Source organism: Eublepharis macularius, chromosome 2, assembly GCF_028583425.1.
Source record: "Eublepharis macularius isolate TG4126 chromosome 2, MPM_Emac_v1.0, whole genome shotgun sequence".
In the NCBI taxonomy this organism is placed as follows: domain Eukaryota; kingdom Metazoa; phylum Chordata; class Lepidosauria; order Squamata; family Eublepharidae; genus Eublepharis; species Eublepharis macularius.
In genome coordinates, this window is record NC_072791.1 from 116,834,959 (window position 1) to 116,847,560 (window position 12,602).

The following is a 12,602-nucleotide window of genomic DNA, read 5'->3' on the forward strand; positions in this document are numbered from 1 at the left end:
GTATTTGTGCTTCCCATTTTTGTGGCCCAGATGTAATACTCGGAACTTATCTATGTTGAATTGCATCCTGTTCACAATTGCCCACTTCTCCAGAGTATTCAGGTCTTGTTGAATTTTAACGCTATCTTCTTGAGTGTTTGCCACTCCTCCCAATTTGGTATCATCAGCAAATTTAATGAGTAGCCCGTTTACCTCTTCATCCAGATCATTGATAAAAATATTGAAAAGTACCAGGCCCAAAACCGAGCCCTGTGGCACCCCACTGCACACCTCCCTCCAATCTGATGAAACGCCATTGACCACCACTCTTTGGGTGCGGTCCTCTAACCATTTCCCTATCCTCCGAACTGTCCTATAGTCCAGTCTCCAGTCTTCCAGTTTACCCATTAGAATGTGATGGGGAACCTTATCAAAAGCTTTACTGAAATCCAGGTAAATCTTGTCGACAGAGTTCCCAATATCCAGTAAGTTCATCACTCAATCAAAGAAGGAAAGTAGGTTGGTCTGACAAGATCTGTTGGGGACTAAACCAAGTTGACTTCCCCGGATCACTAAGTGGTAATTTAGATGCTTACAGATCGATCACTTTAAAATCTGCTCTAATATCTTCCCAGCAACAGAAGTCAGTCTGACCTGCCTGTAGTTTCCCGGGTCATCCTTCTTCCCTTTCTTAAAGATTGTGATAACATTCGCTCTTCTCCAATTTTGTGGCACATCCCCAGTCCTCCAGGAGGCCTTGAAGATGATGGTCAGAGGTTCTGCAAGTTCTCTAGAAAGTTCTTTGAGCACTCTTGGGTGCACACCAACCAGCCCAGGGGATTTGTATTCATCCAGTGCAGCCAGGTGCCTCTCCACAACCTCTCTGTCAATGTCAACTGGCCCCCCAGGTGTCCTGTCATGTCTTCTATCATCTCTAGATGGGCTCAAGTTCTTCAGGGAGAAAACAGAGGCAAAAAAGTCTTTAAGTCTGTTTTTCTCTGTCCTCCATCAGTTTCTCCTTCCACTCCCAACAGCGGTCCAATTGCCTTTTTTACCTTGCATTTGCTTCTCACATATCTGTAGAAGTTTTTCTTATTGTAGCAAGCCCCCCTGACCAGACCCAGCTCATACTGAGCTTTGGCTTCTCTGATGGCTGATCTGCAGTACCTAGTAACCCTCATATATTCCTGTTTAGAGGTCTGTCCTTCTCTTCATTTCCTGAACATTTCCTTTTTCTCCCTTAGCTTATTCTGGAGCTCTGTTCATCCACATCGGTTTCTTGGAGCTCTTACCATGTTTCTGTCTTGCTGGAATAGTGAGGGCTTGAGCTTGCAAAAGCTCATGTTTGAGGAGAGCCCACCCTTCACTCTCTCCTTTCCCTTCCAGCCCACTCCCCCATAGAATGACTTTCATCAAGCCTCTGAGTTCATTGAAGTTGGCCCTATGAAAATCTAACCTATGAGTCTGGCTACAAATTTCCTTGGCCTCCCACAGGAACTGGAATTCAAGGAGGACATGGTCACTTCCCCCTAAGATCCCCACCACCTTCACCCCATCTACCAATTCTTCCCTGTTGGTTAATAAGTCTAGTATGGCCAAGCCCCCTTTAGCTTCCTCCACCATTTGAAAAAAGAAGTTATCGGCCAGACAGGTCAGGAAGTTGCGTGATTCTTGTCTCCCAGCACACATTGGGGAAGTTGAAATCACCCATAATTATAAGGTTCTGATGTCTGGATACTCTACCAATCTGTTCAAGGAGGGCAGCATCCATTTCCTCTCCCTGGTCAGGCGGTCTGTAGCAGACTCCAACAACTATACCCTTTGTCCTTCCTCCCCTTATTTCCACCAATATACTTTCCACTGTGCTGTCAACCACATTCTCCAGAACTTGCTGACAATCAAGCCCTCTCCTCACATACAATGCCACTCCGCCGCCTCTTCTACCCTTCTGGTTTTTCTTGAACACCTTGTACCCATCCACTACCACATTCCAGTCATGGGAACCACCCCACCAAGTCTCAATAATTCCTACTATATCGTAGCCCTCTGTTTGCAAGAGAAGCTCAAGCTCATCCTTCTTATTACCCATACTTCGGGCATTGATATATAGGCACTTGTAGCCTTGTACCTTTGTTTGATCTGCCCTATTCAGGTGGGTCCCCGCTGTTATCACTTCTTCATTGAAATCCCTTTGTTGATCATCCCCTTCTCCTTGCGGCATCAGTTTAAAGCTCTCCTGATGAAGCTCTCCAGGTTCTTTCCAAACATTTTCTTCCCTGACCTTGAGAGGTGATGCCCTTCATGTGCTAGAAGGCCTTCTCTAAGGAAACTTATCTCATGGTCTCAGAACCCAAAGCGCTTCTGCCGGCATCACCACCACAGCCAACGAGTCACCTCGAGTATGGTCTGTTCCCTTTGCATCCCTCTTCCTTTGATAGGAAGGATAGACGAGAATACCACCTGTGCCCCCACTGTCTTCAATTGTCTTCGAAGAGTGTCATAGTCTTCTTTAATTCTTGCAATGGTGTTCGCGGCCATGTCATTCGTTCCCACCTGAACCAGCACAAACTGGTACTGATCAGTCAGTCTGATCAGTTTCGGCAGTCGGTCTGTAATATCCTGAATTCTGGCTCCCAGCAAGCAACACATCTCTTGGAGTAGGGGATCTGGCCTGGACACATGACGTGCCATATCCCTGAGCAGAGCGTCCCCGGTGACCACCACCGTTCGTTTTCTTCCACTTCCGTGTGGCCCCATACCCTCTTCACTCTCTCCCCCAGGTATTTGTGGTTCTCCTTCCACTCTCATCTCCATCATCATCTCAAACACCTCAAAATGATTCTGGAGCTCCAGTGGACCAGAGTGTCACCTTAGTCCACGTCTTCCGGTTTGCACTGCTGAACTGAGAGGAGGCTCAGAAGGGAGATGGACTCTTCCTTCTCTTGGACTTATTTGTTCATGCTCATGCAGAGCCCCCAGGCTCTTCTCAATAAAATCTTCCTCTTCCTTGATTTCCTGAAGGGTGGTGATCCTCTCCTCGAGGCTCTGAATCTTCTCCTCTAAAAGCCTGACCAGCTTACATTTCTGACAAGTGAAGTCTGTCTTCTCTTCCAGGAGGAAAACAAACATGACACACTCCATGTAGGTGACTGGAAAGGGGCCTTCTGTCAACATCATCGCCTTCCAAGTATATTCCAAGAGTACCCTTCTAGCTGCAGGTCCCTTTCCTTCTCCTTCTCAGAGCCCAGATGGATGTGATGTGCCTCTTGTGAGGAGAAGCCTAATTCAATCAAGGCTCACTCAGTAGAGGGTGGGGCCAGCAGTTAGCCCCAGGCAAAACAGACACTCTCCTATTAGTAACAAGCCCCCTCTGAAATCAGCTCCAACTCAGGCAAAAAAGACAAACAGAAACACTTACCCCAACTGGCACCACTTTACAGCAGGCTCTACACACTCACACAGCCCCAAACACTGTCCTCCCACGCAGTAACCTCAGCAAATTCCCCCAGCAGTTAAGGAAGGCAAAAGAAAAAGACTCACCAGTCTAGCAGCTCCCTTTCCTGCTCCTACTCCTTCTCCTGCTCATTTTATCTTCTTGAGCCTATTGTGAATCAGATTTATTCATTTCTAAATGGTCAGTGCCATCCTAAGCAGAGTTAACTCCCTTCTAAGCCATTGATTTCACTGGACTTAAATGGCAGTAATTCTGTTTAGACTGGTGCTGGGTGAATAGCAACGTGTAGAGCCATTGTAAGATTTGAAAGGTTCTCCCTTGGCAGCAGAGCACAACAGCACCAAAGCACAATGCATGATTCCTATAGCAAGGAGTGTGTCTCTTGTGCTGGCTCTCTGCTATACTGCAAATTCCACCCCTGTCAACTGGACAGTGGCGGAGTTAAAATGAAAAAAATGCAGCAATGCAACGACAAGAGATTATGCTTCTGCGGGAGAGCATTAGTTTTAGTGTGTCCAGGATTTATTTATTTATTTATTTATTTAAGCATTTATATCCCACCTTTCCACATAGTTCAATGCAGTTTACAAAATGATTTAAAAAATTCTATATTATGGGTAGAATTTTCTTTATTTAAACTATAAACTATAACATAAAAACTATAAACAATAAATATGGAGGATAAAAAAAATTCTGAAAAGACACACTAACAATACATAAACAAGTAAAAAAAAAATCCTAAAGCTACACTACAGATTAAGTTCCGATTATCTCTGCAACAAATATGTACCATTTCTAGAGTCTCATTTATTCTAAGTTAATCATAAGAGCCCTCTTTTTCCTATTGTTCATGTTTCTTAATCCATAAATCCAGGTGTCATCAAATCCTTGTTATCCATTTCATGTAAAAAGTCTATAAACGGTTTCCATTCAGTCAGGAAGTTAACTAATGTCCTTTCTCTAATCAATGAAGTAAGTTTTGCCATTGACACAAACTCCAAATTTTTTGTCCACCATTCCTCCACTGTAGGCAATGCTGGAGTTTACCACTTTTGTGCATAAAGTACTCTTGCTGCCATAATAAAATATAAAAACAAAGTTCGAAAGCTTTTTTCCAATTGGCTGTCCATTATCTCAATGAAAAAGTCTATGGTTTCAACTGGATTTTAATCTTCAAAATCTTCAGTTGTATCTGCAACCAGAAACTCTTTGCTTTCTTACATATCCACCACATATGATAAAATATCCCTTCTTGTTTAGCACTTTTCCAACATACATTTGAAGCACCCTTATACATTCTAGCCAATTTTTCAGGAGTCATATACCAATGATCATCTTGTAAAAATTGTCTTTGATGCTAGAGCTTAATATAAATTTCAAACTCCTTGTCCACATATTTTCCCATTGCTCCATTAATATGTAATGCCCACATTTTTGCCCATTTAATCATACGTTCTTTTACTTGCTCTTCTTCTGCCTCAAACCTCTACAAAAGTACGTTCATCTTTTGTACAAAGGGCAATTTCAAATTCAGTTTTAGATTGCTCAAAGTCATGACTCTTGTCTAATTTAAATCTCTCCGAGATTTGCATATAGGGAAACCACTGGCAAGCATGCCGTTTTGCTGCTAAGTCCTTTCTTGATTCAATTTTAGCATGGCCTTGAGAAAATTCCAATAAGTCCTGATAAGTTAACCATTTAGGTGGACTCACCATTTCCCTTCTAAAATGAGCTTCTTGCGATGACAACCAGAGAGGTATTTTCAAACAAAACCAATTTCCAATTTAAAACCAAGATAAAGTCTCCCCTCTCCCACACCAAAAAATGCCTGCCCATCACACCCCCTCAAAAGCCCTGGCCTTGCAGCTTCTCCTGAATATCACCAATGAGGGGCTTCCATCACCTCCTAAGGGAGCCCACCCATTCCATAGTGCAGGCGCCATATTGAAAAAGGCCTCGGCTCTGGTCATTGTCAGACAATACCCTAAGTGGTGAGACAGCCAAGAAATGGCTGCCTGAGGATTATAGTTAGTGTAACTGGACATAATGAAGGACATAGTCCTTCAGGTATGTGGGTTCCAGGTCATGAAGAGCTTTAAAGGTCATGGCCAGCACCATGAACTGAACTCAGAAACAAACTGGCAGCCAATGTAGCTGTTTAAATTTTGCTTCATTTATTTATTTATTTCTAATGACTGGCTATAAGATGCCAGTGTACTGGAACTAGAGGACTGGAAGACTTGTGGTTTCTGCTATCATGATTGTCTAATTCAAAAGCATCCCTTTCCCACAGGTTGGATTTCTCAGATTCAGTAAAAAGGACTCCACCAAGGAATTCTGTACTAGCATAAACAATACGTATGTGTTGATGGACTGTAAGGCTGGGTTCAGAGGTTTTGAAGCAGTATTAAAAATATAGAATTCTAAAGATGTCCCTCTAAAGCATCAGTAACTTTCATAATCATATCTTGTAGAAATGTAGAAGAATTTCATCTGTTCTATAAGTCCCTGAATTATACCCGCTTGTCTCAACTTTGACTTCGCATGTTAATGGTGTGATTTGCATGGGTGGCCTGTGAGTGGATACTCCGTATGTGTGATTGGTACCCTCAGTTTTTACATATGATGGACAGGGTGTGGGGCACCTGTTTACATTTGTGCATACAAGCTTAAAATTCTGTATTATGGGATTTTGAACATATGAATGACAGTTGTGGCGTCAGCAAATGCTGTAGTTCAACATTGCCACATTTCAGGGTCTTTTTGCTCAGAATGCATTGTAGCTCAAGAAGTCAGTGGAAGGCTGATGTTGTTGGCACTCATTTATGTTTAGTTAATTGTGCAACCCCAAATAAAGGCTCAAGACTACAGCATAGGTTTAATTGGTTTTATTTAAATAGCTGACCTGCTTCATAATTTTATAAATATGCTAACATATTTAAATGAGAGGACTGCACAGGGCAGACTACCAATGACGACCTTTGTTGGGCAGATCCACCCTGGCTCCAAACTTGGCCTGCAGATTTCTGGTTATCCAGCCTCGCCAGCACAAAAAATGTGTCAAGTCTGCTGAGCCTCATTCCCCATACCTGATGCACCAGATGGCCTCTACCAGGTCTGAAAGATGTTGCTCAGCATCAAAGGCATTCCTTCCCACACCCATCCTGCCATAAGACCTGTGATAGCCTGTTCAGGTGGACACAACTCTCCATCACTCCCAATGTCTCAGCATGGTTGCTAATTATCCCTACCTGTTGTGAGTAACAAGCCATATTCCTGACATCTAGTTATGACCTAACCATTTAAAGAGCAGGCCTATTTAATCTAAACACCCCCTTCTAGTGATATGGTGAAGCAGGCAAAAAAAAGTTCCCCAACAACCAATTAGGGGAACCCAAATAATTCCTGCTTAGCCCCAGAACCTAGCAACTGGTAATTCCATGATATCTCAAAGGAGGATGAATGGATCAGCAGCCAGTGGCAAAAGCCTACCTAAAAGGGGCATAACTTGCTTATAAATCCTCTCATTGCATTTCCCCATTGGCTAAGGGCTTTCAGTCCCCACAATGCTGCCTCGTGCTTCACTTGAAGAAGGGATCAGGTCCCTGGCCTTAATGCCATGAATGTACCATACTGGATTTATAGCAATTTAGGGGAGTGTTTTGAACTTTACTGTACTTGATTGTTTTATGTACATACCATCATGAGATTGAGGCTTTAGATAATAGGTATAGAATTTTTTTAAAAAAATAAGAAACAGATGCCTGTGGGAGAATAATGAATTATTGTGTTAAATGCAGGCAACTGTTTTGTATATGTGATAATCACAGTTATCACATGGTATCACAGCCTCTTGAAGCTTGTATTTCATAGAGATTTATCATGAGAGTCTTTTTCTAAAAGAAAGAGTTCTTAAGGATTGCTGTCTAGTGAAAATACCAGCTACGATACCTACGTTGGTTATTCTGATTCTCCATTATTTTGCATGACTATTTAATTGCAGTCATAAAATTATGAATGGGGTGTTCAGTTGAAACACAGAAGCTGTAGTTTTGCAAAAATATCAGCATTTCCATAATTTAAAAAGTCACAGAAACTTTAATAAAAGTAATAATATAAAATAAATTCAGTCTGGTTACTACCTTGAACCCATCCTAGGCATTAGATGGGTTCCTGTGATATCCCAGAACATATTACAGACAGCAAAATGCCTTCATTGTAATAAAACTATGTGAATTTTAAAAGCAAACGTGAAATGTTCCAAGTTGTGGCAACCTCAAAACAGAAAGTTTTGCCTTCTGATGGTTGTGAGGAGATTGACTTCCAGACTGGAGACTGTAAGAGGAAGCTTGGATACGTGGGCAGATAAAAAGGCAAAAAGTTTTTTACCGAATGCCTAGATTTACAATTTAAATGATTATCTAAAGAAACAAGAAGATCAGATGCATTCAAAACAGAAGTCTGACTGTTAGGCTGAAGAGCAGCAAGAGCTAATGCCAGCATAGCTAGGCGAGGCACATGGAAGGTTGATGAGACAAACTGTAGCATTAAACAGTCTGTGCATATTTTGGAATTCCTTTAAGAACCATTGGGCTCATAACTATGAAAAGAAGCTGGCAAGCTCTTGGTAGCTTTAACTTGAGCCATGTGATCTAAGTGGGGTAATCTTCAGCCAAATTCACTCCCTGTGCCAAAATAACTATACAGTTATGAAGGGAGCAGGGAGTGATTTAAATTTCTCTATCCAAACTGTACTTCTTAGGAAGGGTACTTATTGCAGTTTCATGATGCTTTGTATTGAAGCATATAGTTCTGCTAGTGTTCTAGCAAAACATTACAGAATTTCACTGAAAAATACATTCCTTTAAAAGTTTGCTTGGAAAAAATGACCTTTTAACAGTTTTCACTATAGATTTGTTATTTGATCTGAACTCATACTACCATAAGGCAGACCACACTACCAGCTGTGCTAGCAGCAGTTCTATTAAATAAATTACAAGTGTAATAATTAAAATGTCAAAAATGAAGTCTTGTGTAAATGCCATCCTAACAAGCAATAAAAAAACTTTGTATTGGCAAAAAAAAATTCTTAATGCTACAAAATCTTGCTTTAACAATTCTTAAGGCTTAAATGGAATACAGAGTAATTAAGTCTTTCTTTCTTTCTTTCTTTCTTTCTTTCTTTCTTTCTTTCTTTCTTTCTTTCTTTCTTTCTTTCTTTCTTTCTTTCTTGTTTTTAAGGCATAACTCAATCCGAAGGCAACTCAATCTCTCAAACCCAGACTTCAACATTCAGCAGATCCAAAAGCAGGAGCAGTTGACAGGAATTGGACGTATCAAGCCAGAGCTGTATAAACAGAGATCGGTGGACACAGATGATGGGCGGAGAAATAATAGCAAGTCTTGTGGGAAACTCAACTTTATTCTGAAATATGATTGTGATTTAGAACAACTGATAGTAAAAATCCACAAAGCTGTCAATCTGCCAGCAAAGGACTTTTCTGGGACTTCAGACCCATATGTCAAGATCTACTTACTTCCAGATAGGAAAACAAAACATCAGACTAAAGTGCATAGAAAAACCCTGAACCCAGTGTTTGATGAAGTTTTTTTATTTCCTGTTCCTTACAATGATTTAAGCACAAGGAAACTCCACTTTTCTGTGTATGACTTTGATCGGTTTTCCAGGCATGACTTGATTGGCCAAGTGATCGTGGATAATTTTTTAGAGTTGACAGATTTTCCCAGGGAGTGTAATATTTGGAAAGATATAGAATACGTCACCAATGTAAGTACAATTATTTTTTATTTTGAGGCTTCATTTTCTAATAATAATTTACAGCTTTAGCCAGTTTAGCAGCTACTAAATTGGGAGACCTTTGGAGAAAATATACCTTTATTGTCCCTACCTAGAATTGCTGTAATCCAAAGACTCAATATTTATGTAAAAATTGCTACATTTTATTTTCTGGTTGTTTGTATTATTTAGCATGCTAATTTGTCATTTTAATGACTAGCAGCATCTAATAGGTCTTCTGCACAAATGTTCAGTGCAGTTGGGCTTTTATTCTAGGATCGCAAGGATCTTTTTCTCCTATGTGCCCTCTCCAATCCAGCAATGCTTTCAGAACCTAACCTTCTGGCAGCTGTATTTTGGGGGTGCTCTGAAGACATCCCCAGTGTAGGAGGCCTATACACATTGATGATGCAAACTACAATATCATATTTTCCATCAAGTCCAGATTGGTTCTGCAGGACAGACCTTAAATTCACTTGTCAGTTAAAGAGCTTTACAAACTACAAGGATAATACTTCTGTGTAGGGTTACCAGTTTCAGGTTGGAAAATTCCTGGAGATTTGAGGGGTGGCGCTTGGAGAGGGTGGGGCTTGGGGTGGAGAGAGACCTCAGTGGGGTATAATGCCATACAGTTTACCTTCCAAGGTAGCCATTTTCTCCAGGGGAACTGTTGCCGTCTAGCGGTGATGGGCAGCCGGCCGAGCCAGGAGCGGCGGCGAACAAAACACACAAGTACACAGTAGCTGGGGTGAACAAAGGCCACAACTTTATTGGTTACAGTGAAAAGGAGCATTGGCCCGCATAGGGATCGGATCCCCAATTGACTGACCCACCTGCCAGTCAATCCCTCCGGCCCCGACAGACCCCAGCTGTGAGGGGGAAACCGAGGGATGGCAGTTAGCGGGGACAATCGGGTGTACACCCCTTATTGCCCCCCTGCCACCAGGGAGCGTGCCGCCATGGGCAGGGGCCCCCGAGCTGGGTCCCGCCCAGGGCTTCGCTCCCTGAATTCCTTAAGGGAATCCCCAAAATGGGGTTCGATGGGGCCACCGGGCCCATCTCCCCCCAGAGGGATCAGATCCCAATGCAAAACCGCCCCAACAGAGTTGTGACAGTAAAGAACAGCAAATACAAAGCCAAACAACAGGGAGGGGAGGGTGGGGCTTGCCTGCCGAACACGGACTGAGGAGCCCGGCTCGGCTGCCTGAATAAGTGCTAGAGAGGCAGACCAGAGAGAAAACTGGCCCCCTCCGGTCCGCCCCCCACACCCTGCCCACCCGGCCCAACCATTCCGCGAGCGAGACTGATTGGCCGGGCGGGATTTGAATCTGATTGGTTGGGGCGAGAGGCAGCCGAGGCTCAGCACGCCGCCGCACACACCAGGCTCCACCGGCCGCCCTGCAGATGGCAAACCGGCCACCCAGATAAGTCTGGGGGCCGCTGCTTGCCGTCTAGCGGTGATGGGCAGCCGGCCGAGCCGGGAGCAGTGGCAAACAAAACACAAGTACACAGTAGCTGGGGTGAACAAAGGCCACAACTTTATTGGTTAAAGTGAAAAGGAGCATTGGCCCACATAGAGATCGGATCCCCAATTGACTGACCCGCCTGCCGGTCAATCCCTCCGGCCCCCACAGATGCCAGTTGTGAGGGGGAAACCAGGAGATGGCAGTTAGTGAGGACAATCGGGTGTACACCCCTTATTGCCCCCCTGTCACCAGGGTGTGCACCACCATGGGCAGGGGCCCCCGAGCTGGGTCCCGCCCCAGGCTTCGTTCCCTGAATTCCTTAAGGGAATCCCCAAAATGGGGTTCAATGTGGCCACAGGCCCCATCTCCCCCCAGAGGGATCGGATCCCAATGCAAAACCACCACAAGAGCCCCAAAGCGGCTCCCGCCAAAGCTCCTAAGACTGCAACCACACACGGAGGCCGTCCCGGATGTCCTGTAGCCACAGGTCCTGGCCCCAGCTGGACAGATGCACACCGTCCAGGCGGAACAATGCCTCAATCCTGAAGGAAATGTCCGGGTGTAAGATAGTGGTGCCACCCACTTCGCTGATGTGCAGCTCCATGGCCCTGGCCAGCCTCTGCCTGATCCTGTCTACCTTCTCCTCGCTCCGCGCCCAGCGGCAGCACCGTCATTGCAGCAGGTCAGACCAGAACACTTGAGCCCCAGGGAAAAGCTCTTTGAGCCGCACCAGGTCCCTCATCATCGCACAATTCAGCTCCGGCCCCTCTCGAATGCCCAGGTCATTCTCTCCAAGCTGGATGACCAACGCGTCTGGCGACCCCAGCCGCTCGTCGTGCTGGCGCAACAAAGGGACTAGGCCATCCCATCTCATGCTGCGAACACCAATCCAGGCGACCCTGACTAGGTGGTCCAGGCCCATGTGCCTTCCCCATCCAGATGCCGCTGCGTACTCGCCGGCCCAGTGCACGATACTGTGCCCGCAGATCCAGACCCGCTTAAGGCGACCTGCCAAGAAAACGTGGACAGACAGGAATTATAAGGGGTTGCCCCATGGGGGGCGAATGTATGAGCGTAAAGCCCGGGACTTCCACTGGCCTATGGCCTGAATTTCTGTGGGACCCAGGCCCCACTCAGTGGTGGACGTGGCAGCCCCAATCCTGAAAGAGTGGGTCCCAAAATCCCTGGGAGGGAGACCAGAGGCAGCAAGGCATGCCCGCAGCACTGCCGCGAACTGGAAGCGAGAAACCGGGGAGGAATCGGCATGAACCAGGAAAGGACCGGGGGAGGTGGGGCGAACAGCCAGATACTGCCGGCTGCTCCTTACAGGGCACACGAATGCCGCTGAGGAGGGATGGAGGAGAATGCTCTCCCCCTTCCCCAAATGATCCATTTTCAATCGGCGGACCCTGATCCGCAAAGACCCCCGGTGAAAACTGATGTCCCCCAAGTCCAGGGCCCGTCCCGAGGTGTCATTGCGGGAGGCGCAGACCAGCTCCCCCACCCTGAAGGCCCCGAAAAGGCCAGGGAAAAAGCTGTGCGGAACAGGAGTGCCTCAAAATTGGACTGGCAGACTCGGGGGGTGAGGGCCACGATGTCCCTCAGAATGCCCAGTGTAATGGGCTTCTGGCTGTTAGGGGGAGGAGGGGCCAAGCATTTCCACCCCTCTACTGCCCGTTTGGCCATGAAGCAATCACACGGGTCCGGGAACCCCCAGGCTTTGCTGAAAAAGGAGATCGCGGCCAGGTCCCTGCGCATAGTACTTGGGGCCTGTCCCCGCTCCCACAGGTGCACCAGGTACAGCAGGACCCAGCTTTGGGTGACCACTCAGGTGAGGGGTCCCCCGCCGGCCCCCACGAAGGCCCAAAACCGCCTTTCAGCTGCCTCATAAGCCCAGAGGGTAGCC

The 12,602-nt window shown here is 45.5% G+C and overlaps 1 protein-coding gene across 1 annotated transcript in view; it reads left to right on the plus strand.

Moving 5' to 3' along the window:
- The window catches only part of SYT9 (synaptotagmin 9), a 150,947-nt gene that overhangs the window by 87,981 nt on the left and 50,364 nt on the right, over positions 1-12,602 (plus strand). The window contains exon 3 of the mRNA XM_054971964.1: positions 8,675-9,221. Coding sequence (XP_054827939.1) covers positions 8,675-9,221 — 547 coding nt within the window. The remainder of the gene's footprint in view (positions 1-8,674; positions 9,222-12,602) is intronic.